Source organism: Equus przewalskii, chromosome 21 (assembly GCF_037783145.1).
Source record: "Equus przewalskii isolate Varuska chromosome 21, EquPr2, whole genome shotgun sequence".
NCBI classification, from domain to species: domain Eukaryota; kingdom Metazoa; phylum Chordata; class Mammalia; order Perissodactyla; family Equidae; genus Equus; species Equus przewalskii.
The window spans coordinates 24,503,283-24,527,914 of NC_091851.1; the positions used below are offsets into that span (position 1 = coordinate 24,503,283).

Sequence of the window (24,632 nt, forward strand, 5' to 3'; positions counted from 1 at the left end):
TTCTGGGTGTGGGGAAGCCTCCACACACACACAGACGCTGGAATCGGGTCCAGGAACCCTCTGCACAGGCGTACTCAGTTCTCAGGGCCACGCTCCCTTCTGTTTGGACGTTATGTTAGAAGTAACAGCAAACTTTGAGTGCTTACTTTATATGAGTCGTATCATTTAATTCTCCAGACCACCCTATGAGGTGTGTGCTATTAGCATGCCTATTTTACAGATGACAAAACAGAGGCACAGAATGGTTAAGTCACTTGCCCAAGGAAACAGCGGGGCCAGAGCTGAGCCTGGGCACGCTGGCCCCAAAGCCTACATCCCTAACCACCATGTTGTACTACCTCTCAACCTGCTGCACCAGAGGCCAATTTTAGTTTGGGTTCCCCCGAAAGCAGACCCAAGACAATCTGAGTGCAAGTGGTTTATATGGGAAGTGGTCCCAGCAAGCAATGGTAGGGGCATGAGGAAGGAAGACAGGGAAGGGGGTGTTATCAAGCAAGTGTCCACCGTGGGCAACTGCATCTCAGTCCTGCTGGGCGCTCTGGAAGCCAGTGTGCAGCATGTGTCTCAGTTATCCCACCCAGTGTGGGCGGGGGCGTTCATCACTCACTGGTTGAGGGCTGCTCCTGGGATGTGTCAATCCTCTGGCCTTGCAGGTCTGCCATAGTGGGGTGAAGAAGGTGCCCTCAGGCAGAAAAACACAGGAGTGGCAGCTGGAAAAGTTGGCTTGTGCACTGAAGCAGTAAGTTAGAAGGGACGTGGGCAAGCCACCCCCAGCATCTGCTTATAAAACCCACTTGCTAATGGCCACCCTCTCCCCTCCCCATAACCTCAGGATCTCATTCAGCCTCCACAGAGAGAACTAAGTAACCTTCAAGGTCACCTTCTCCAAGCTTGCAGTACAACATTGTGGCTGAGAACACAGCTCTTAGAACCAGACCTATTCCCGCCTCGATTACCTATCAGCTTTGTGACTCAGCTTCCTTATTTGTCACACGGGATAATGGTTGGCCTCACATCATTCCCTACTACCTTGTTACTCAAGGTGCGGCTCAGACTAGCAGCAGCAGAATCTGGGAGCCTGTGAGGAATGCAGAATCTCAGGCCCCACCCCAAACCCACCAAATCAGAACCTGCATTTAATAAGATCTCCAGTGACTCATGCACATTTCTACTAGGAAGTTCTAAAATATAAACAGAGACTGAAGTATTCCTACTAGACCAAGGGTCTCAAATTGGTGGTCCATGGACCAAATCTCCTGGAGATTTGTTTGATTTGTCCAGCTTGGTGGTTTTAAAAAATCAGTCTGGCACACAAGCCTCCAGTACACCACATCCCATCACGCTTGCATAGCACCCAGAACTTTATTATTTATGCCACTTGCCAGACCCCTGAAGGCACTGAGTTTGCAACCCCTCCAGAACAGAACCTATAACTAGCTAACATTTGCATAGCATAGCTTAGGTTTCTTTTTTTTTTTCCTGAGGAAGATTAGCCCTGAGCTAACTGCTGCCAATCCTCCTCTTTTTGCTGAGGAAGCCTAGCCCTGAGCTCACATCCATGCCCATCTTCCTCTACTTTATATGTGGGACGCCTACCACAGCATGGCTTGCCAAGCAGTGCCATGTCCGCAACCGGGATCCGAACGGGCGAACCCCGGGCCGCCAAAGCAGAAAGTGCGCACTTAACCGCTGTGCTACCAGGCCGACCCCTAGGTTTCTAAATTTAAAGTAAGGCACTAAAACAAATGAGCTTTAAAATCAGATAGACCTGGGTTCAAACCCTTGTTTGGCTATTATACTAGTTGTATTACTTTGGGTAAGTTACTTCCCCTCTGTGATCCTCAGTTTCCACATCTGTGAAATGGGGATCAAAACACATATTTGCAAGGTCCCTGTATCGATTAAAAATATGTGCAAAGCACCCAGGAGGAAGTAGGGGCTCACTAAACGGAAGTGATTAGTAGTAGTTGCAGCAGTTGTATCTACACAAGTCCAATGTGGACACTGGGTGTTATTATTATCCTCATTTTATAAGAAACTGAGGCTCTGAGAGGGTAAGAACCTTACCCAAGGTTACACAGTGGTAGAGTGGGGACTCAAACCCATGTCCCTGAGCTCTATATCTGCACTGTCCACTAGAATTTTCTACAAGGAAAGAAGTGTTCTATATCGGTGTAGTCCATTATGGTAGCCACTAGCCACACGTGGCTACTGAACACTTGAAATGTGGTCAAATTGGGATGTGCTATAAGTGGAAAATACACACCTGATTTGATGACTTAGGACAAGAAAAAAGAAAAGAAAGTATCTCATTTTTATATTACATGTTCAAGTGATAATATTTTAGAAATATTGGGTTAAAATATATAATTAAGGTTAATCTCACTTGCTTCTTTCTACCTTTTTTTAATGCGGCTGCTAGAAAAATTTCAAGGACATGTGTGATTCACACTGTGTTTCTATTGGACAGTGGAACTCTAGAGCTTCTCCAACAGATCACCTGAGACAAGGAACTTAATATTTGTAAAAACTATTTGCAACCCACTGCCCACCAGCAAGGAGCCCACTATTACATAAGAACAGCCAAAGAGCATACCCACCAGAAAGAGACTTCAGGGCCCTCCTCTGAGCTCGATGACCCCTGAGGCCCAGAGGGGGTGTGACTTTCCCTGGTGTCACAGAGGTCGGCAGCACAGCTGGAACCATGCCCAAGGCTCCTCAGCCTGATGCAGCCACTTGTTCCACCATTCAAGAGTACCTAATGGGATCTGACAATCAGTGCTTTTACTTCGGCAAATGGAACCCTGGGATAATAAAATTAGAGCCTGAGACCCATGATCTTGAGAAAGCAGGATCCTCTGGGAGGTTTCACTGATGGACACCTCTCAAGCCACAGCCAGACACAGCCGGGAGCCTACTCGGGTGTCCAAGACCCCATAAGCACCTTGGGTCCGCGTCACTGCGAGGGGCGGCTCTTGTTGTAGACGAGGAAGTCTAAGATGTCGTGCCACACGTTGCTGTCCTGGTACAGGTAGGTCATGGAAGACTGCAGGGAGGGCTGCAGCGTGTGCCTGTGGTACTCAAACAGCCACAGGACCAGCCCCCACACCACGGCAGTGAGCAGCGGGAATGGGTCCCGCTTGGGTTCAGGGATGTAGCCTTTCTCCACGCCAAGGCGGCACAGCGCGAACAGGGTGCGCGACACCAGGTACATGTTGATCTGTAGGGAGGGAAGAGCAGGGGATCACGGGTGGGCACAGCTATGGGAAGCTCCCAAGCATGCCCATCCCTGGGGCGCCTACTGTGCACTGGATCAGCGTTCTTAAAGCTGGCGTGCCAGATGATTTGAAGTGGTATGTAGCAGGCATTTTAATATTACTATTTACATCTTTAATACTCTTTTTCATTAAAAAACTTAAAAATGAATGTATTTACACATTTCAAAACTCAAATTTACACAGACATCAAAAAGCACGATCCATAAAAGAAAAAATTGATAAATTGGAACTCATTAAATTTAAATTTTTTTGGTTGTGAAAGCCCATGTGAAGAGGCTGGAAAGAAAAGCTATAGACTGGGAGAAAATATTTACAAACACGTATCTGACAAAGACTAGTATCTGGAATACATTTTTCATTTTTATTTATTTAATTTTTTTTGAGGAAGATTAGCCCTGAGCTAACATCTGCTGCCAATCCTCCTCTTTTTGCTGAGGAAGACCGGCCCTGAGCTCACATCCGTGCCCATCTTCCTCCACTTTATATGTGGGATGCCTACCACAGCATGGCTTGACAAGCGGTGCCATGTCCGCACCTGGGATCCGAACCGGTGAACCCTGGGCCGCCGAGGCGGAACGTGCGCACTTAACCACTGTGCCACCGGGCCAGCCCCTGGAATGTACTTTTTAAAAAAGCTCTCAAAACTCAACAATAAAAAAAGAAACAATCCAATTAGAAAATGGGCAAAAGATGCAAACAGATATTTCACTGAAGAGGATATACAGATGGCATATAAGCACTTGGAAAGATGCTCCACATCGTTAGCCATCAGGGAAATGCAAATTAAAACCACAATGAGATAGCACTACACACTTATCGAAATGGCTAAAACAAAAAATGTGATAAACCAAATGCTGGCTAGGATGTGGAGAAACTGGATCGCTTGTGTATTCCTGACAGGAATGTAAAATAATACAGTCACTCTGGAAAATAGTTTGGCAGTTTCTTATAAACTAAACATGCACGGACCATATGATCCAGCAACTGCACTCTTGGGCATTTATCCCAGAGAAATGAAAACTTATGTTTACCCAAAGACTTACACAGGAATGTTCTTAGCAGCTGTATGCCTAATAATCAAAAGCTGGAAACAAACCAGCTGTCGTTCAATGGGTGAATGGTTAAATAAACTTGGTACATCCATACCACAGATTGCCACTCAACAGTAAAAAGAAATGAGCTACTGAAATACACAACGACTCGGATGAATCTCCAGGGAATTATGCTCTGAAAAACACCAATCCTCAAAGGTTACGTCCACTTGTATAACATTTTTGAAATGACAAAATTTTAGAAATGGAGGTCAGAGCAGTTGATGCCAGGGGTCAGGGAAAGGAGGGCGGGGGGAGATGGCTGTGACCTGGATTCCTAGACTTCAGAAGTTCACAGACCAGTGAAGTTTCTGACAAAAAAACAAGACTGGGGAAACTTTCTCAAAATAGAATATGTTCATTTCCACAGACTCCACAATTGCGTGTCTAGGAACTTTCTTTCTTTTTCTTTTTTTTTGCTGGAGGAAGACAAGCCCCGAGCTAACATCTGTGCCGATCGTCCTCTATTTTGTATGTGGGTCGCTGCCTCAGCATGGCCGACAGTGGTGCAGCTCAGCACCCAGGATCCAAACCTGCGAACCTGGGCTGCTGGAGCAGAGCACGCCAAACTTAACCAGCAGGACACAGGGCCAGTGCTCTAGGAATTTTTGGACAGACTGACACATGTGCAAGATGATGTCCAAACGAAGACGTAGACTGCAGCATGTGTGCAATGGCAAATGGCTGGAGACGCTTAAATGTCCATCCAGAGGAGACTAGTGAGATCAAGGCTGGTCCACCCACCCAGTGGAGAGCTCTGCTGATGTTAAAAAGGATAAGGGACTGATGAGAAAGGTCCCCAAGATATATTGTTTCATGAAAAAAAAGTGTAGTACGATCTCCCTGGTGGAATGTGCACGGACACAAGCACAGACAGGTTTTGAAGGGCTACACAAGACATAGTTCAAGTGACTGTCCCTGGACAATGGCTTGACAATCAGAGGGGACGAGGACTTGCTTTTCAGTTCATTTTCTAATTTTGTTATGATGTATCCCAAGCACCTAGATGTGCGCCAGGGACCTAGGGGGTGCTTAATCTGCATTTTGTAAAATGTGAAAAAAAAACCCATTATTTTTATAATTTAAAAACATTTAAGGGGCTGGCCCTGTGGCTGAGTGGTTAAGTTCATGTGCTCTGCTTCAGCAGCCTGGGGTTCACTGGTTCGGATCCTGGGCATGAACCTACACACCACTCATCAAGCCACGCTGTGGCAGCATCCCATATAGAAGAACTAGAATGACTTACAACTAGGATGTACGACTACGTACGGGGGCTTTGGGGAGAAAAGAAAAAAAGAGGAAGATTGGCAACAGATGTTAGCTCAGGGCCAATCTCCTTCACCAAGAAAAAAAAACAAAAACCCCAACTAGCATTTAGTTTCATCATTTCATAAGAAAATGGAATTTTAGCCCAGAAAAAAAGGCAAGTTATAGAATAAGAGATAATCTGAGTTTAATAAGCTTTGTTTTATGAAAATCTTACTCCAGGGTCATTTTTTTTTCTCATTTCACTGCAGAGTGGTTTTTATTTAAAAAAAAGTCTTTGCCCCAGAGAATAGCACCTACATTGATTTTGAGAACCATGGCATTCCAACAAGCTGCTTGGTTTACAGATGGAGAAACTGATGTTCCCAAGGTCACACAAGGACTGGTGAATCACAGATCCTCAGACGTGGAAGGGAGCCAAGAGCTCATCTTCGACCCCCACCCCCAACTCTACGCCTGAACCAGGCCCCACCCCACCCCCGTCCACATCCCGGGAGCATCTTTACCTGGCTGTTGATGCTATTGTTGTCTCCAAACACCAGCCAGCCCCCGACGAAGGCAGCCAGGAAGGAGTGCACCTGGTAGGTCTCGCCCTGCACGCAGGACTGCAGGGCACAGAGTCCCTTGTAGGCAAACACAAAGCAAGCCAGGTTCCGGGAATGGATGTACGTGGCTTGCAGGATGGCCCGCAGCTTCTCCCGGAAGCTGCACAGACAGAGGGAGCCACTGTGAGCGCGGGGCCAGCCATTCCAAGGGCATTCGCCCACTGGGCATGCAAAACTGACTCAGGCAAGAAACTCACTGCCGATGCTCATTCAACCTGAGGCCTCTAGCCGTGTCCTCAGGGTTGCTCCCTCACTTGATTCAGGCTTTGACTCCATGCCACCTCCTCCAAGAGGCCTTCCCTGACCATCCTACATAAAAGAACTCCCAGCACATCCTGTCCCCTTATCCTTTTCTTTTCCTTCATAGCTCGTTTCACCACCTGACATTCACATGTTTTTTTCTTATCTCCCCCGACTCCTGCTCCATCCCAGTGGAAGCTCCTAGAGAGTGGTGTCTACCCCTGGCTTGTTCATTCTCAGGGTCCAGAACAGGGCCTGGCACATAGTAGATGATCAATAAATATTTTTTTGGCATGAACGTGTGAAGACATGAATGAACGAGTGAGAAAGTGAGTGAATGCCTACTATGTGATGGATCTAAGGATACAATTCTGAGAAAAAACAGATCTCTAGCCACCCTCAAGAAGTTTAATCTAATGGGAGAAGGAAATATAAATAAATAATCACAAAACAAGGGTCAAACGTTGACCTTGACAAGAGATGATCCTGGGAGCTGAAGGATGAGGAGTCGATGAGGTCAAAAGGAGAGAGGAGCTGCATCCCAGACAGAGGGATCAGCAGGTGCAAAGGTCCTGAGGAGGGACAGAGAGTGGGGAGTAAAGGAACAAAGAAAGCATCAAGGCCTGGGCAGAGAATGTGTGGGCAAAGGATGTGGGGGAGGGATGGGGCCACACTAAGTTTTGTCTTTATCCTGAGAGAAGTGAACATTTAAGCAGGGGAGGGATTCCAGTTATCTTTTAAAGTTAAATCACCAGGGGGCAGTAGGGAGAACACAGGGAGAAGGGCAGAGTGTACTCTGGGAGATCAATTCAAGGGTGGCAAACCCAAGTGCCCTCAAGGCTACACAAGGATGCCAAAGTGGACCTGTGGAAATCTGCCAGGTGAGTGGGGACAGCCAGGAGTCGGCTGATTTGCACCCCACAGGAACATGGGCCCAGGGCTGCCAGTTCTAAGGGAAGAAAGCTGGATTTCCCAGTCTTTAAATATTGGTACTCATCCTACCTGCAAAATATTTCTACAGTCTGGCACTTCTCACCACCACTGGCACCACCAAGGTCTGAACCACCGGCCTCGCTCATCTGGATTACTGCAACAGCCTCCTAATTTACACCTCCTTCTGCCCTTGGTCCCCGGCCCCTGTCTCTTCTTAGTGTGGCAGCAAACTCTTCACTCTCACATTATCAAAAGCTAAGTCAAATGCAGGTGCACCTCGTTTTATTGCCCTTTGCTTTATCGCACTTTGCAGATACTGCGTTTTTCACAAGACCCTCCACCAGCAAAAAGACTACAACTTGCTGAAGGCTCAGCTGATGGTTAGCATTTTTAGCAATAAAGTGTTTTTAAATTAAGGGTACGTACATTGCTTTTTAGACATAATGCTCTCGCATATGCGACAGACTAGAGTATAGTGTAAACATAACTTTTATATGGACTGGGAAACCAAAACATTGCTGTGACTCACTTTACTGCGATATCCACTTTACTGTGGTGGTCTGGAACCAAACCCGCCGTCTTGCTGATGTGTCCTGTCATGGCACGTCCCTGCACAAAATCTTACAATTGCCTGTTTCACTTGAAGGAAAAGCCACCTCCCCTCTACGGCCTAAAGCTGGACAGGATGGGCCCAGGTTACCCCAGTGACCTTCCTCTCTGTTCTCTCCTCTCTAATCCCTTGGTTCCAGCCTCCTCAAACTCACCAGGCGTGATTCTACCTCAGGGCCTCTGCATGGGCTGTTTCCTTGGCCTGAAACACTCCCCTGTTACCCACTTGGCCAACTCTTTCAACTCCTTCAAGTCTGTACTTGAATGTCACTTTCTCACTGAGGCCTTCCCTCTTTAATTCTGCAGCCTGCCTCTCCACCGGCACTCGACCCTCCTTCCTCTATCCCGGCTCTAATTTTTCTTTCCCATAGCCCACATTATCTGCTAACGTACCATATCCTTTCCTTATTTATGATGTTCACTCTCTGCCATGCCCTGCTAGCATGTGAGCTCCACAAGGGCAGTGATCCTTGTCCATCTGTTCCCTGCTGTACCCCAGCACCTAACACAGAGTCTGGCACATACCAGATGCCCAATAACTATTTCCTGAATGAATGAACGAGTTCAATTTTAAGAGAATGGAAGGCAAAAACCAAGACAAGTAAAAATAAATAAATCAAGCAAAAATACAAAAAGAGAAGGTCTTGCAAGCTGGATTTGCCCAGGAGGCTGTCCATATGTGATTCTTAGAAGCTGCAGGCTACACACATTAGAAACTAGACCACAGGGTGGTTTCTGAAAAGAGCCTTGAGGGAAGAGTTATAGGAGATCAGAGGAAGACCAAGGCATATGAGCAAAGAAGGCAGAGTGGAGAAGGAAAGGGCATTTCTGGTGGGGGCGCAGCAGGAGCGAATGTGTGACGGGGGAGCCACACGTGGCACGTGCATGGAATGGCAGGGAGTCCTGTGTGCCCAGGGCGCTCCGGGGGGATGTAGGCGCGTGGTGCGGGGATGCAGCTGAGACGAGGCTGCAGACGGTCGTGAAGGCCTCACCTGGGCTTCTCTGGAGGACAGCGGGAGTCAGGGGAGTTTTAGAGCGGGAATAATAGAATCAGAATTGTACTTCAGGTGGTGAGGTGGGGACAGGCTAGACCCAGCTAGGAAGCTACGACATCCGTCCTGGCACTGAGGGCTGACCACGTTCTCTCCCAGTTTGAGGGGTGTGTGGAGGGGGTGCGTACCTGCCACTCCGGAAGAGAAATGTCATGACCAGCGCGTGAGGGGTCCGGATTTTGACTCCATAGCTGTAGAAACAAAAGGAAACAGTTGCTATGGCATCGCTGCACCACAGTTTCTTTCTGAGCTTTCTCTCGGACTCCTTGCCCCTCTCTCCATTCCTAATTCTCAGAGCATTCTGGGAGGAGAAATAATGCTGGCTTTCGAGTTAGATCTGGGTTCAAATCCTGCCTCTGACAGGTTCTTGGTAGTGTGGCCTTGGGCTTGTGATTTAACTTCTCTGAGCCTCAGTGTGCCCAACAGCAAAAGAGGGTGTCAGACGTCAGAGGGCTGGTTGCAATTTCGATGAAAGGAGACAATGTGTGTAAAATGCCTTCACCATCCCCAGTCGGCTGGCTGCTTGGAGTTGCTGCCTCTGCCCACCCTGACTTTCCCAGCGCAGCCAGATTCATCTTTTTTAAACACAAATCACATCACATCACTCCCAGCTTAAAAGCCTCCAACACCTTTCCACTACTCACAAAATTAAATCCAGGCTCCTCTCCACAGCCTTGAAAGTGCTGCAGGATTTGGCTGCTGCTGACCTCTCCTACCTCACCCCATGCCACTCCTCTCCTGCTCCAGCCCCACTGGCCTTCCTGGAGGTCCTCTGACACACCATGTTCTTCCCTGACTCTGGGCCTTTGTCCAGGCTGTTCCCTCTGCCTGGAATGCTCTTTCCTTATTACTCACCCACCCTCTTCCTCAGCTTTCCAGATGCAGCTGGGCCCACTGTGAAGGCTTCTGAGCCCCCAGCCTAGGTTAGGGCCATATTTTCATTGCACAGATCCCCAAGCTTCTCTGCAGCACTTTACACTCCTGAGCGAATGACTTGATTATTCATAATTACTTATTCTATTCTCATTATCCCTTCCCTCTATTCTGGGCTCTGTGAGGATAGGAACTGTGTCTGGCTTATCCTCTGTAGAGTCCCCAGCAGCTCGCATGGTACTTGACATATAGTATGTGCTTAATAAATGATTGTTGACTGACTGATTCCAGAATAGACCTTAATTATCTGTGAGGGAACATAATCTCTAGAAGATTCTCTTTGTCTTAGTCCGCCTTAAAGTTAACAAATTCCCTAAAGCAGTTGCTAACTAACATTGTATTTCCTTCTACCTGCTCAAAACGCACCTCTTTCCAATTATTATACATGGGGGAACCTCAACTTTGTAAAAATGCATTTTAAAAAAAAGACTGGAGGAAATATCCCACAATGTTATTAGCAACGTTTCCTGGTCTGGGGGAACACGGGAATTTATTTTTGTCTGTTATTTTACATTTTTCTATACTTCTAAAATGATCTACAATGATTAAACATTGCTTTTAAAATTAAAATAATTGAAATACATTTTATAGTTTCTTTTTCTTTTCTTTTTTTTTGAGGAAGACTAGCCCTGAGCTAACATCTGCTGCCAATCCTCCTCTTTTTGCTGAGGAAGGCTGGCCCTGAGCTCACATCCGTGCCCATCCTCCTCTATTTTATATGTGGGACACCTGCCACAGCATGGCTTGCCAAGCGGTGCCATGTCTGCACCTGGGATTCGAACTGACAAGCCCCGGGCCACCGAAGCAGAACATGCGAACTTAACGGCTGTGCCACCGGGCCGGCCCCTGAAATACATTTTAAGTGTTACACTAATTGCCTCTTTTTAAGCTTCAAACCTCTTCCCCCGACCCTCCTTTCAGCTTCTCATTTGAGCATCTGGGGATCACGGGAGTAAGACCACATTCACCTTCATGTTTACCTTCATTGTTTTAACTATACTCAAGTGGGTAGTAGAAAGGAAATAATATTTGGTGCCAAAGCTCTGCCATGTTTTGCTGTATGAACTTGGATCAATTGCTTAACCTCTCTGAGTCTCCCTTCTTCCATCAGTGAAAAGTATCTTCCGTTTCAGGGTCGCTTCTGGAAGTTAAGGTCATAGCACATGTAAAAGTTCCTACTTCAACCAATATTGGTATCTCTTCCTTTCTTGTTCTTTTTTTTTTTTTAGTACAGTGCCTGAGCCCCAGTGCCCACAGATCCTTATTTAGTTGGCTTGGGATGGAGCCTGGGCATTGTTTTGTTTTTTTTTAAGATTTTATTTTTCCTTTTTCTCTCAAAGCCCCCCGGTACATAGCGTAGTTGTGTATTTTTAGTCGTGGGTCCTTCTAGTTGTGGCATGTGGGACACCACCTCAGCATGGCTTGATGAGCGGTGCCATGTCCGCGCCCAGGATTTGAACCGGTGAAACCCTGGGCCACTGAAGCAGAGCGCGCAAACTTAACCACTCAGCCACGGGGCCGACCCCAGCCCCTCTTGTTCTTCTTTATCAGACTCCCTCTTTCCCAACCAAGTTCTCCAGCTGCCAGATCCTGATCTAACCAGGCTACAAGGTCTAAAAATCCTTGACAGCCTCCTCGAGACAATCGTCATGAGCCACATATTGTTGTCGTATGATTATCTGTGAATGTTCCTCACAGGCTTGTTTGAAATAGCAAAAGACTGGAAGCGAACCCGTGTCCGTCCACAGGGGGCCACTGGATAAATAAACTATGGTCCCACCATTCAGTGGAATACTACACGGCCGCAGAAGAATGAGGTGGCTTTACGTGTACTGCAGGATTTACTAGAGCAAAGTGTGTAAAACGTAAAATTGTGTAAAACAAGGTAATTCTATAGATCTAAAATTATTTCAAAGTAAAACTTGTTTTAAAGGTGTAGAGAAGAATGCATTTATATATGCAGACAATATTTCTGGAGGGGCACATAACAGATAGAACACAGGGGTCACCTCCAGGCAGCGGGAATGGGTGATGGAAGGACGGAGTGAGCAGGACTTTGTACCAGATAACTTCTTATGCCTGTTGTGACTATGTTACTTAATTTTTTTATTATTTTATTGAGGTCATAATGGTTTATAACATTGTGAAATTTGAGGTGTACATTATTATTTATCAGTATTCTGTATAGATTGCATCATGCTCACCACCAATAGTCTAACTTTTATCCATCACCATACAACATGCCCCTTTACCCCTTTTGCTCACTGCCGAACCCCATTCCCCTCTGGTAACCACTAATCTGTCTCTTTGTGTTTATTTATCTTCCACATATGAGTGAAATCACGTGTGCTTGTCTTTCTCTGTCTGGCTTATTTAGCTTACATTTTCCCTAATTTTAAAAAATAAATAAAATAAAAATGTTAACAAGTTAAAGCTGATGCTATTGTTGTGGTGGCTGGGCTGAATCACTATCTTCTCGCCTGCCTAGCCATGGGCAGGACCCTCATCCTGGCCCCAGTAAGCTCTCGGCCCCACCTCTTCCAAAGTCACATCTCTTCGCCCTAAACAAAGAGGCCCTCAGCCTCCTCCAGCTGGCCAGCGCTAAATGGGCCCTTTCTTATACCGCATACACAGGCGGAACAGGGCCCCCAACGCCCGACATCTGCTACACCCCCTTCCCAAAGTCCTCAAACTCAGGTGGGAGCTGGTTACTGTTCACAGGATTACTCTGTGTCCTGAACAAAGGGATGCCCTGGATGAAAAAGAATTTAACGGACATAATGACAGGTGCAACGTGATGCCCTGGAGGATCCTGGTCTGGACAAACTAGCCCAAGAGGACATCTGGGGGACAACTCGGACAACCTATCAACTGGACAGTAGTCAACATCTTAGGATTCTTATTAATTTATTAAATGTAACCATGATCGTTTAGCCATATAGGAAAACACTTTTATTTTTAGAGATGCACATTGATATATTTAGGAGTGGAACATCAAAGTGAGTTAAATTTTACAAAGTTTATACGTCCCGGTTGTCCAGCCCTGCTGCCCTAAATGGATGGCCTGTGTGCACAAACAACATATTTTTTTAGACGTTCAAACCATTCTCTTCTCCCTCTGGCAAATTCCAGCTCAGTCTTCGAAATACCACCATCGCCTCCTCTGTAAATGCTGTAAGGCATTCCAGATCCCCGGTACTGCCATGGTAGTTTAATGATCAGTCTCCCCTGCGAGACTCCAGGTCCTTACAGATGGACACAGGATCTCAGCACTAGCCAGTAATGGGATCACCGACTTCGGGCACCCTTGTATGGGTGAGTTTGTTTCCATTTTACAGAGGAGGAAACTGAGGCCAGAAGAGACGAAGGCATCCAGTTTTGAAATGAAGGAACTGGCATTTGAACCCAAGGGCCTGACCTTATTTTATGTTACTTATTTATCTTTTTGAGGAAGACTGGCCCTGAGCTAACATCCGTGCCCATCTTCCTCTACTTTATACGTGGGATGCCTACCACAGCATGGCTTCCCAGGCGGTGCCATGTCTGCACCCTGGATCTGAACTGGTGAACCCCGGGTCGTCGAAGCAGAACGTGTGCACTTAACCACTGCGCCACCGGGCAGCCCCAAGGGCCTGACCTTAACAAGTACCTTCCCAGGCTGGGAAGGTCCGTGAGATCACAGGAAGAATTGGGGTAGCAGCAGGCATACAAAGTCAGCATTAGACAATGCCCACTGGTCCCAGGGCCTCTGTGACTCTTACTCACTCCTGCATTATCCTGAGAATATCCAGGCAAAGGGCCACTCATGTCATCTCAGGCTCACCCCCGGTCACAGCAAGGCCTGGCTGATATGATCTGGCCAGACCCAGCAGGAACCAATCTCTACTTGATTCTAGGTGCCCACGGAAGCCAAGAGCCTGGCGCTGGGGTCAGGCATCCATCCCTGAGTCCGACCTGGCTCTGACCCTGACCAAGTGACGTGACTATGAGCAACGAGTTTACCTCTCTGAGTCAGTCTTCTCATCTGGAAAACGGGGACAATGTCAATTCCCACCTTGCACGCTTATTCATTCATTCAATAAATATTTGAGAGCTTACTATGTATCATGTACTAGGAATACACCAAGGAACAATGTAGATAAAAATTTCTGCTCCCGCGACACTCTCTAGTAAGCAAGACAGCACATAAAAACAGGATACACAGGGGCCAGCCCCGTGGCACAGAGGTTAAGTTCGCATGTTCCGCTTTGGCGGCCCGGGGTTCACCAGTTCAGATCCCGGGTGCGAACATGGCACCGCCTGGCAAGCCATGCTGTGGTAGGTGTCCCATATATAAAGTGGAGGAAGATGGGCATAGATGTTAGCTCAGGGCCAGTCTTCCTCAGCAAAAAAAGGAGGATTGGCAGATGTTAGCTCAGGGCTAATCTTCCTCAAAACAAAACAAAACAAAAAACCAGGATACATAAGTGAACTACTTAGTGTCAGATGGTGACTAGTTATGGAGAAAAATTAAGCAGAGAAGAGGTAGGGAGTTCAGGGATAGCCTCATTGAGGAGGTGACACTTAAGGAGAGGCCTGAAAAAGGTGAGGGAGTGAGCCAGGCAGACATCCAGGTGAATATAACAATTATAACACTAGGGGCCGGCCCAGTGGCATAGCGGTTAAGTGCACACGTTCTGCTTCGGTGGCCCAGGGTTCACCAGTTCAGATCCAGGGTGCAGACATCGCACCACTTGGCAGGCCATGCTGTGGCAGGTGTCCCACATATAAAGTAGAGGGAGATGGGCACAGACATTAGCTCAGGGCCAGCCTTCCTCAGCAAAAAGAGGAGGATTGGCAGCAAATGTTAGCTTAGAGCTAATCTTCCTCAAAAAAAAAAAAAAGAAAACACCAGCCAACAGTTACATAAATAACAGGCTCTGTGCCAAGTATTGCACACATACTGACTCAAGCCTCTGACCTATAAGTACTATTATCATCCCCATTTTATACAGATTGTAGCTTAGAGAGGCTAAATGACTTGCTCAAGATCACACAGGGAGGTGGCACTAGGATTAGAACTGAGACAATCCTGGGCCGCGCTGTGGCCGAGTGGTTAGGTTCACACACTCGGCTGCGGTGGCCCAGGGTTTCCCCAGTTCGGATCCTGGGCAGACATAGCACCACTCGTCTGGCCACGCTGGGAGGGCGTCCCACATGCCACAGCTGGAAAGGACCCACAACTAAAATATACAACTAAGTACTGGGGGGATTTGGGGAGAAAAAGCAGAAAAAAAAAAAAAAACCTGAGACAATCCACTTCCTCACCACCATGTCATGCTGCCACTAGGATGCCAACTCCCGGAGGACACAGACCTTTGCTGGGTTTGTCCTCTGCTGCATCCCCAGTTCTGGCACAGTGGGCTCTCAATAAATGATAGCTGTTGCGCATGAGGCTCACAGGAGGCGGAGCTCTCCTCTAGGCACCAGCCAACGAAAATGACCCCAAGACCTCCTCTCTTGCAGGCTTTAAGACCAGGGCTGGATCAATTTGCCTAGCAAATATTTGGAGATTCTTTTACAGTCGTTGTCACTCCTGAGACTAGGCTGCAGAAGTCTCCTGTGCCATGGGGACTTCGCGCTAGAGTCATACCGACGAGAGGTGAGAAGCGGGATGTGAGCCCACGGGAAGCTTAATGGGTGGAGCATGGGTAGGAGGCGCCACCAGCCAGTTAAGAGGCCAGAGTCCAGTTCCCATTGTGGAGATGGGGCCACTGAAGCCAGAGAGGCCCTAGGGCACACAGCGGAGAGGAGGGGGGTTGGGAGGAACTGGACTCAAACGAGGGGATACAGAGGCTGGCATGGAAGGTGGTCCCGGCAAGAGGGCCGGACTGCAAAGCAGAGGACCCAGAAACAGCGTAGTGGGAGCCCGGGCTCAGAAGGCGCTGGGAACCCCAAATCCAGGGCCCACTGCGGAGAGGGTGGACACTGAAACCTAGGGACACACTAGGTCTGCTCAAGGGCACACAGCGCGGCAGCGCGGGTCCTAGAACCCGCTTCTCCGACCCCAGCCAGGCCCGTCCCTCAGCCCCGGCCCGACCCAACGACCCTACTCACACTACCCCGTTCCGGAACCCCTTAAGCATCGCCAAGGCAGCGTGGTAGCGGCGCTTGCGCAATAGTGCGTTGACCGCAAGGAGCAGAGCCCGCAACCGCGGTGGGGCGGCCATAGCTCGGGTGGCGCGCCAAGTGGCAGGCACAGAGCAGGATGCACACAGACAGCCCGAAGTTCCAACTACACAGCCCGCAGCGCCGGGCTGCGCCGGCAGTGCTGGGCAGCGCCACCGACTCTTGAGCCCATAGGCTGTGTCTCCTGTCACTCATCCAGGGAGAGCTAATCACAGGGCAGAATCATCTCACAAGTGGAATGGGACGCGCGCACTCTCCCGAATAGCGGTCTGATTGGAAGAGAAGAGAGAGCTTGTAACCAATCACAGTGGGCTCCGCCCAACTCAACCTAAGGAAGGTTAGAAGCCCACGCCTGAATTTGTCCAATCAGAAAACATACTTTTGGGGCCAGCCTGGTGGCCCCGGGGGTAAGTTCCCACGTTCTGCTTTGGTGGCACCGGTCGCTGGTTTGGATCCCTAGTGCGGCCATGCACCGCTTTGGCACGCCATGCTGTGGTAGGCGTCCCACATAACAAGTGGAGGAAGATGGGCACGTATGTTAGCTCAGGACCAGTCTTCCTCAGCAAAAAGAGGAGGATTGGGGGCAGATGTTAGCTCAGGGCTAATCATCCTCAAAAAAAAAAAAAAGAAAGAAAAGAAAACATACTTTTTTGGCTGCTGGGAAGGAGGTGTGTTACCTGTGAGCTTCGAAGAAGCCTTCCTAAAAGAGGAGTCTCCCTTCCCAGAGTTGAGATGATGACACTGCGAGGAGGCAGGCCTCATCTTTACACGTGACAGTTCTGATTGGGTAACAGGGATGATAGCGATCTTCTCCGAGTATAAATCACTTGGCACCCTCAATGGCTTCCATTTATTCTTAAAATCCAAACTCCTTCCCACGGCCCACAGAGTAGACTCTAAAATTTAGACCTTGCTTCCGTCTCTAACCTCATGTTCCTTCACTTTCCCTCCCACTCACTCCTCTCTAGCCAAATTGGCCTCCTTGCTATTCCTTGAGCATGCCAGGAATGCTCCTGCCTCAGCGCTCAGGGCTCCTTTGAACTTGCTATTTCCCTGCCTGGTTTGCACCACTCCCAGTTCTTCCTATGTCTGGCTGTTTCTCAACCTTTGGATTTCAGCTCAAATGCCACCTCCTCAGAGAGGCCTTCCTAGCTATCCCATCTGAAGTAACACTGCCCACTCTGACTCGTTACCCTCTTTTATTTTCTGCATAGAACTTTTTACTCTTTGAAATTATTATTTGCTGCATATTCATTGTTCATTGCTTCTACCAGAGTGTAAATCTCGTGAGGGCAGAGACCTTGTCCGTCTGGTTTTCTGCTGTGACACCGGCACTTAGCGCATGGTGGGTGCCAAACATATGCCTGTTGAAGCAGTACAGTTTGGCTTGTCATCTCCCAGAGCATTGATGAGTGACATTTATGTATGATGTCACTGTGTGGAGTTGTCACTGGATAACAACTACACGTTGAGTGGTGACTGTGACTTGTAAGGGTGTCCCCTGGTACTTGGGCCACGTGGTATTTTTCTGTGATATTATTGCCTGGGTTAGTGTCAGAAAATGACGTTAGAGGTCAGTGAAGGAGGAATTATGCTGGGTCTATTTTGTCGCTGAAACTGAGTTTTCTTTCTTTTTTGGTAAGGGTGGACTGGTTTATTCAGTTAATCCTCTGAAAATACTTGCAATGTCAAATAAAATATAAAAATATCCTCTGAAAAACAATGAAATCCTTAAAAGCCTGGGGAATGCCCAGGCCAATTATTGAGTGAAGTTAGTAACAAGTTAACGGGAAGATATTGGAAGACCAAAGCTACTTATGACATGAAGGTATTTGCCAATACTGAACCTGTGGGTTTCAGTTCATGAACCACATAGAGAAAGAGGCACAGAAGTGAAAGTCCAGGGCTTGTCCAAGTGGGGAGTCTTATAGAAGAATCTCCTCACATTAAGCTGAGACCCTAAAGGGTTTCACCTCAAGTTTAGTGTGATATGAATCTGCTGTACACCCCATACCACTAGCCCCAAGGGAGTTCAGAAAAGATTGCCTTGGTCCTGAGCAGAACAGCTGAAGGAAGAAGAAAGGGGAGGTTTTTTTTAAAGCCCTTCCTTGGGAAGTTGTGACCATTGATGAGTCCTTTTACACCCCAGAGAGTAGAGTCTGGCAGCCCAAGAAATCTCAAGCTATGAACTGGAAACCTGGTTTGAGGTGATAACTGACTGAAAGTGCCCCTAAACCCTTGACAAAAGCAAATGCAAAGCCTCTCTGAAGAAGGGCACATATGTCTTTGGCTTCAGGGATCCACCACAAGTAATTTTTCAAGGTGATGACCAGCACATAGCCGGAGATAACCAGGCACCCAGGACTTCATGAAGAACAATCAACAGACACAGCACATGGGTGCAACAGAGCAACACAGATGCCAAGCATTGTAATTCACAGACAGGTTTTTGAAAATTCTGTGCACAAGGGGCTGGCCCCATGGCAAGTGGTTAAGTTTGCCCACTCCGCTGCAGGCAGCCCAGTGTTTCATTGGTTCGAATCCTGGGCACAGACATGGCACTGCTCATCAAACCACGCTGAGGCAGCATCCCACATGCCACAACTAGAAGGACCCACAACGAAGAATATACAACTACGTACTGGGGGCTTTGGGGAGAAAAAGGAAAAAAATAAAATCTTTAAAAGAAAATTGTGTGCACAAGATTTAAAGCTAGAAAATAGCTATAGGGAACAGAAAATTATATACTGGGGAAAAAAAGGAAAATTTGAAAAGGAACCAAACAGAACTTCTGGAAATAGCACTTGATACTCCCAAGAAGAATCAGTCACCAAGTCGTGACATGTGGCCCAGCATCAGGAGAGGATATTTGGAAACTATTTGGTTCAAGTTATTGCTGAGTGTTATCTTTTGCTAAATGCTTTCTCACGGAGATTAGTAAGTTTCTGCTCTCCAGGAGGCCAGGGTAAAGAATTGCCACATGGGAACACTTATCATTGCCTGGTGACCCTTTTTGATTGCACATAATTCTGAGTTCCTCAGAGCAGAGCCTGTTTATCCACCTTTGTCCAGCAAAAGTGAACTTACTTATTTAACGAGCACCTACAGAGTACTTGCTGTATGCCAGGAATTGTTTCCTAAGTGCTTTATTAACCGTTTCATTCTCATGGCAACTCTTTGAGGTAGGTGCTATAATCATGCCATTTAACTGATGGGAAACTGAGACAGAGAGAAGCAAAGTAACTTTGCCTATGATGACATAGCTAATACAAGATGGAGCCAGGTTTGGAATCCAACCCCCTGGTTCCAGAGGCTTTGATCTTAACCATTGCATTAGTTTTCTAGGGCTTCCATAGCAAAATGCCATGGACTGGGAGGCTTAAACAACAGAAATTTATTTTCTCATAATTCTGGAGGCTGGAGGTCCAAGATCAAGGTGTCTGCAGGTTTGGTTGCTCTTGAGGCCTCTCTCCTTGGCTTACAGATGGCTGCCTTCTTACTGTGTCCTCATGTGGTCACCCCTTAGTCTATGCGTGTATTCAAATCTCCACTTCTTATAAGGACGTCAGTCATATTGAATTAGGGTCCACCTATACCATCTCATTTAACTTTAATTACTCTTTAAAGGCCTTATCTACAAATACAGAATGAGGTAGTAGGGGTTAGGATGTCAACATATGAATTCTGTGGGGGCACAATTCAGCCCATGACAACCACCAAGCTTTGCCGTCTGCTACCAATCCCAGTGAACCTAACGAGATGTCAGGGCCAAGCATCACCTTGTGTGTCCTTACCTTCTTCCCCCTGCAGCTGGGAGTCTGGTTTAAGCTGCTCGTGATTTCTCTCCTTCCCCTAGACAAGTTAACTTTTCTGAAATGGCTGGAGCACTCATTGTGGAGGGAGACACTGGAGGTTTCCCAGACTTTCCCTCTTCCTTACTTGGCTTCATGCCTGAAATTGTTACATTACTTATCCCAAGATTCTCTAAACTGTAATCAGATTAGGTTCAGTGCCAACTAGCTGGCCCTTAGGGAATGTGACATAGGACAGACAGATTTAGGTGGAGGAAGAGATGGAGGTGTGGAGTAGAAAGTCTGGAGCAGCGGGTGGCCTGACTGGGGAGCCTGCTGGACGTAGGGTTCTACATCCTTGAAAGCTCATTTAGTTGTTCCATCAGTCAGGCAGTCAGTCAACAAGCATTTCCTAGGTTGCCTCTGTGCCAGGCCCTGAGGTCCATCCAGAATGGATGAAGCACCTCCCTTGCTCAGAGGACTCCGTTTTGAGAAGGTAGAGAAAAGCGGAACTTCCAATGGTCAACAAGTGTCACATAATAGGGGCGGGGTGGGAGAACAGCATTTTAGTAAGAGAGATCAGCATGTGCAAAGGCCTGAAGAGCAGATAAAAATCAACATGTGTACATGCACCTGCATGTATGGAAATACATAGAAAGCTTCTAAGGCCTGCGTTGGAGAAATATTTTATTGTCCAGTGCCTCCATCACCCTCTGCATAAAACCCAAACCCTCACTGTGGCCCTGTCCATCCCTCCATCCTCATCCTCCTGTACCCATACCTCACTTCTTAACCTCAGTTGCCCCTTTACAGTCCTTGTTCCTTTCATTTTGGCCTCAGGGCCTTTGCACTTGCCCAAGATAATATAGCTAATAAGCTCTGCCTTTCTGTTCCCTTTTCTCCACCTGACTCCATCTCATTTCTTAGGTCCACCCCCTCGGCGAGGCCCTCCCTGACCACCCTGTCTAAAGTAGCTTTCCCCTCTCCCCCCAAAAATATCTTAAGTCATAGAACATTTCTCTTTTGTTTCTTGTCTACAGCGCATCTCACCTGCTGGGCTATGACTCCATGAAGGCAAGGATTTTTGTCGTGTTGTTCATGGCTGCATCCTCCACATCTAACAGTGTCTAGCACACAATAAGTACTCAATAAATATTTTTAAATTAATTAAATGAATGTGTATGTATTAATATATTACTTGAATAAAAAAAAGAGAACAGTTATTGAGAAACTCTTGAAGAGGAGAGATGATGAGAATCTGAGGCCATTGAATTAATGGGGATGTTAAAGGCAAGACAGGGAGGAAGGAACCTGGCCCTACTCCTGCCAGAGAGACAGTGGGAAGGGGGATTTGGGGCTTGAAGTGGGCCCTGGATCTCCAGGGTTCCCAGGAAAGGGGTCGGGGCATGGAGTCTGGGAGAAGGGTGAGTTCTCTGTGGGGGACATCTGTTCAGAGCTTGCAGTGCAGGAAAGGATACCAAGGGGAAGGGTATGGGGGGGGCAGGAGTGGTGTTCGGGGCAGGAGAGGGAGTTCACTGGTAGAAATGGGCCTTAAGGGAGTGTGTAGGCAGAGGGTCTTCAAGGCAACTTATCAGGAACAGAGGTTGGTAGTGTTCCACAAAGGCAGCAGAGCTTTGGATGAATAGTTTTTAATTTTAGGAGTTCATATATTTAGCGAATATAAGAAAATGAAAATTGTGATTACTGCTTTGGATGAGGCTAAAATAGTATTTAAGAAAAAACAAGGAGAACGTTTAGAGTCTGATCCACAGTAGTCAGACACGGCTATGCTCATGAGAGAGATCACCATGGATGGCACCTCCATGGTTCCCCTCTCCCCTCAACCCACTCCCCAACTCTTCCTTGTGGCCCAAGCGTACTTCTTCGAGGCCATGATCATACCTTGTAATTAAATATTTTTGAAGATTTAATGCCTGTCTGCTTCCCCCACCTCTAACTCCACCGAAAGGACCACTGTATTCCTGGAGCTATTATAGGACCTGATGCATAGTAAGTCCTCAGCGAGAGACTGGTGGAGCATAAATGAAGATGAGAAGAGTCTGTGTGTGACAGGGAATCCCAATGAGGGGCAGGAGGATCCCTAGGAGACCTGGATGAGCTTTCTATGAGGCTGGGCTGGGGATTGCTAAGGTAGGTATTGTTGGGGGGTGGGGGCGCGATGTGACAGAAATAGGGTCCTCAAGACTCAGGGATGGAGATCTGTGTGAAGAGGAAATGGAGGTCCCCCAGAAGGTCGAAATGAGGTGGTTATGTGACAGCCATGGGGGAACCTCTGAGATGATGAGGGATTAAGACTAGATAGAGATGGGGAGTCACATGAGGAGAGGTAGGTGGTTCCCAATGGGCAGAGATGGGGATCACTGTGGCAGGGAGAATGAGAAGGCTATGATCAGGGATGGGAATCAGTGTTGCACAGTTGGGGCAGGGGTCCTATGTCAGGTGGAGATGGGGGTCCTCGTGACAGAGTTGAGTGGTCTGTGTGAGATGGGAATGGGGATTGGTCTTCAAAGGGCGGGATATTGTAGGCAGTGGAAATACGTTCGTGTTGCAGAAGTCAGGGGTCTCACGTGCAGTGGGACGGGGGTCTCTGTCACAGAGGTGGGGGTCAGGTCAGGTGTGGCGGAAATGGGCGTGCAGATAAGTAGGTCGGGAGGTGCCAGGTGTGCCGCGGGGATGGGATCAGTGCGCAGAGTTGGGAGTTCAAGTGGAGCGGAGATGGGGGTCCACATGCGCCGGTGACGGGGTCATCAAGGCGGGGCTAGGGGAGATCCGGGATGCTGGGGGTCCCGCGAGCCATGGCTGGGTTTCCGGAACGGGGGGCTCGGCGGCGGCTCCCGGGCGCCCCCTGGCGGCCCCGACCCCGCCGCCGCCGCGGCTCCCACAATGCTCGCGTAGCCCCGCTTCGGCTCCCGCGGCGGCGGCGGCTCCAAGATGGCGCAGGCGATCTTCGAAGCCCTGGAGGGTGAGCGGCGGCGGAGCCGGGGGAGGCGGCTGTTCCGCGTTGCGCCCCCTCCCGCCGCGTCCTCGCAGCGCCGGGCCCAGGGCGCGCGGCGGCCGCGGGGCGGAGGGCCCCGGGCCGGAACAGCCGCGGGGCGGGAGGGGCCCGGGCGGGAACAGCCGCGGGAGCCGAGGCCCGGCGTGGGGGGCAACGGGACCGGAACAGCCGTGGAGATAAGATTCAGTGGCGGGGGGGGGAGCATCGGGGCCGGAACAGCCGTGGGAGCCGCGGCCCGGCGGGGGTGGGGGGCAACGGCGCGGGAACAGCAGGGAAGAGACGGCCCCGGGGGGATGCACCGGGACCGGAACAGCCGGGGAGGGATGGATCCGCGGGGCCCCGGACCTCCCTCGGCCCTGAACAGCTCCAGCCGCGAGGTCCTTGGCCCGGCGCGGGAGGGGTGTCCTGGATGGAACAGCCAGGGAGGGTGGGGTAGGCCAGGCCTGGAACAGCGGGGCGAGGGAGGCTGCACCGAGGGGACGATGTGCAGGGGCGCCTGCGGGGCCGGAGGGGCTTGGCGACGCAGCAGCCGAGCCAGGCGTCCGGACGCTGAAGAGCTTGTATTGAGTAACAACTATGTGCCTCGTGCTGTGACACAGTTTCTGAAATTCAGACCAGGAAAGGATAGGTGCCACCTGCGTGCAAGGCCAGGCGTTGGTGCTCACAGACCCAAACCAGCAAACACTAGTGGCCTACTGTGTGCACCATGCTGGGGTGCAGAGTTTCACAAACTCACACCAAGAAAGGATTGGTGCTAACGGTGTGCTTGGCCGGAATGCGGTGCTCCCAGACTCAAACCGACAAACCGTGGGTGTCACCTGATTGTCCGTGGTCTGCAAGATCTTAAGATGGGAGTGCTCCTCAGGTGCGGGGAATTGGCTTTGGAGAGAACAAGCACCAAGATCCTCCAGGTGCACCTGCTGGGCGTTGGGGAGGAAGCCTTAGCGACTTCAGGGCCCGTGGCAGGAAGTGGGGGTAACCCTCCACCCATCTGGAGAGATGCATTTTCATAACACTCGTTGAACCAGACATAGTCCCTGCCCCACAGTCTGGTGGGGGACAGATAGAAATTATAGAACATCCAATTATAGAAATTATAGAATTATGGAAAAGGTCAACAGTAAAAGAAGATAACGGCAGCTGGCATTCAGTGCTATGATAGATGATGGATGTGGAGGGGCAGGGTCAGTGGTGGTTCCTTCCCGGAAGCCAGTCCGATGGGGTGAGGCCTGCCTTCTCTTTAGGTTCTGTGAACTTCTCAGTGTTTGCATTTTTACTACAAGAATGTGTTCAGTATTGAGTGATGAAGAAATTAAAAGAAAAATCAGTTCCTGGGGTAGTGTGATGCGTGCTGGGCTAGAAGAAGGGCAGCAGAACTGTGGGGATCCAGCGGTGACCCAGGCAGTCTGGGAGAGAGAGGTCTTTTGGGATTCACAGAAGTTCATGTGGGTGTGCAGTTAGAGATGAGGCTTCTGAACTTTATCTTGCAATCAGTGTGGAGCTAAGAAAGGGTTTTCAGCAGGGGAGCAACACAATCTGATGTATGTTTTATAAAGTTCACCCTGGCTGCTCTGAGAACAGACTGGAGGGGGCCAGAGTGGCAGTGGGGATATGAGTGAAGCAGCCGTAGTTGTCCTGCTGAGAACTGAT

At 48.8% G+C, this 24,632-nt stretch overlaps 2 protein-coding genes and 1 long non-coding RNA gene across 10 annotated transcripts in view; 2 read left to right on the forward strand and 1 right to left on the reverse strand.

The window, feature by feature from the left end:
• Positions 1-142: 142 nt before the first annotated feature.
• Positions 143-16,446, reverse strand: PXMP4 (peroxisomal membrane protein 4). 5 transcript variants are annotated; one of them, XR_011530776.1, is made up of 6 exons: positions 16,104-16,324; positions 9,203-9,265; positions 6,142-6,340; positions 2,945-3,220; positions 2,601-2,758; positions 406-655 (listed from the first exon to the last, which is right to left on the reverse strand). XR_011530776.1 is itself a non-coding variant. In XM_008508349.2 (5 exons), the coding sequence occupies exons 1-4, from the start codon at positions 16,214-16,216 to the stop codon at positions 2,957-2,959; spliced, it is 639 nt and encodes a 212-aa protein (XP_008506571.1). In that variant the 5' UTR covers positions 16,217-16,348; the 3' UTR covers positions 406-2,758; positions 2,945-2,956. The 5 variants fall into 5 exon arrangements, 2 of the variants coding, with proteins under 2 accessions (XP_008506569.1, XP_008506571.1); XR_011530775.1 differs by having other exon boundaries at positions 406-731; XR_011530774.1 differs by having other exon boundaries at positions 143-655; positions 2,601-3,220.
• LOC139078051 (uncharacterized) lies at positions 15,532-21,138 on the forward strand. The gene is made up of 2 exons (XR_011530777.1): positions 15,532-15,648; positions 21,007-21,138. It is a non-coding gene; the product is annotated as an uncharacterized lncRNA (long non-coding RNA).
• Positions 21,139-22,668: 1,530 nt separating this feature from the next.
• Positions 22,669-24,632, forward strand: part of ZNF341 (zinc finger protein 341) — a 58,329-nt gene continuing 56,365 nt past the window's right edge. The window contains exon 1 of one of the 4 annotated variants that reach the window (XM_070588036.1): positions 22,669-22,949. In XM_070588036.1, the coding sequence (XP_070444137.1) occupies positions 22,919-22,949 (31 nt within the window). In that variant the 5' untranslated portion in view covers positions 22,669-22,918. Of the gene's footprint in view, positions 22,950-23,340; positions 23,360-23,731; positions 23,848-24,632 lie in introns of those variants that run through there. The other 3 variants (XM_070588042.1, XM_070588039.1, XM_070588038.1) reach the window with 3 other exon arrangements.

Coding starts and splice junctions, on each gene's coding strand:
- PXMP4 (XM_008508347.2), bottom strand. CDS start 16,216: ATGGCCGCCCCACCGCGGTTGCGGGCTCTGCTCCTTGCGGTCAACGCA. Junction 9,266..16,103: donor GGGTTCCGGAACGGGGTAGT/GTGAGTAGGGTC, acceptor TTGTTTCTACAG/CTATGGAGTCAAAATCCGGA. Junction 3,221..6,141: donor ACAATAGCATCAACAGCCAG/GTAAAGATGCTC, acceptor CCCTCCCTACAG/ATCAACATGTACCTGGTGTC.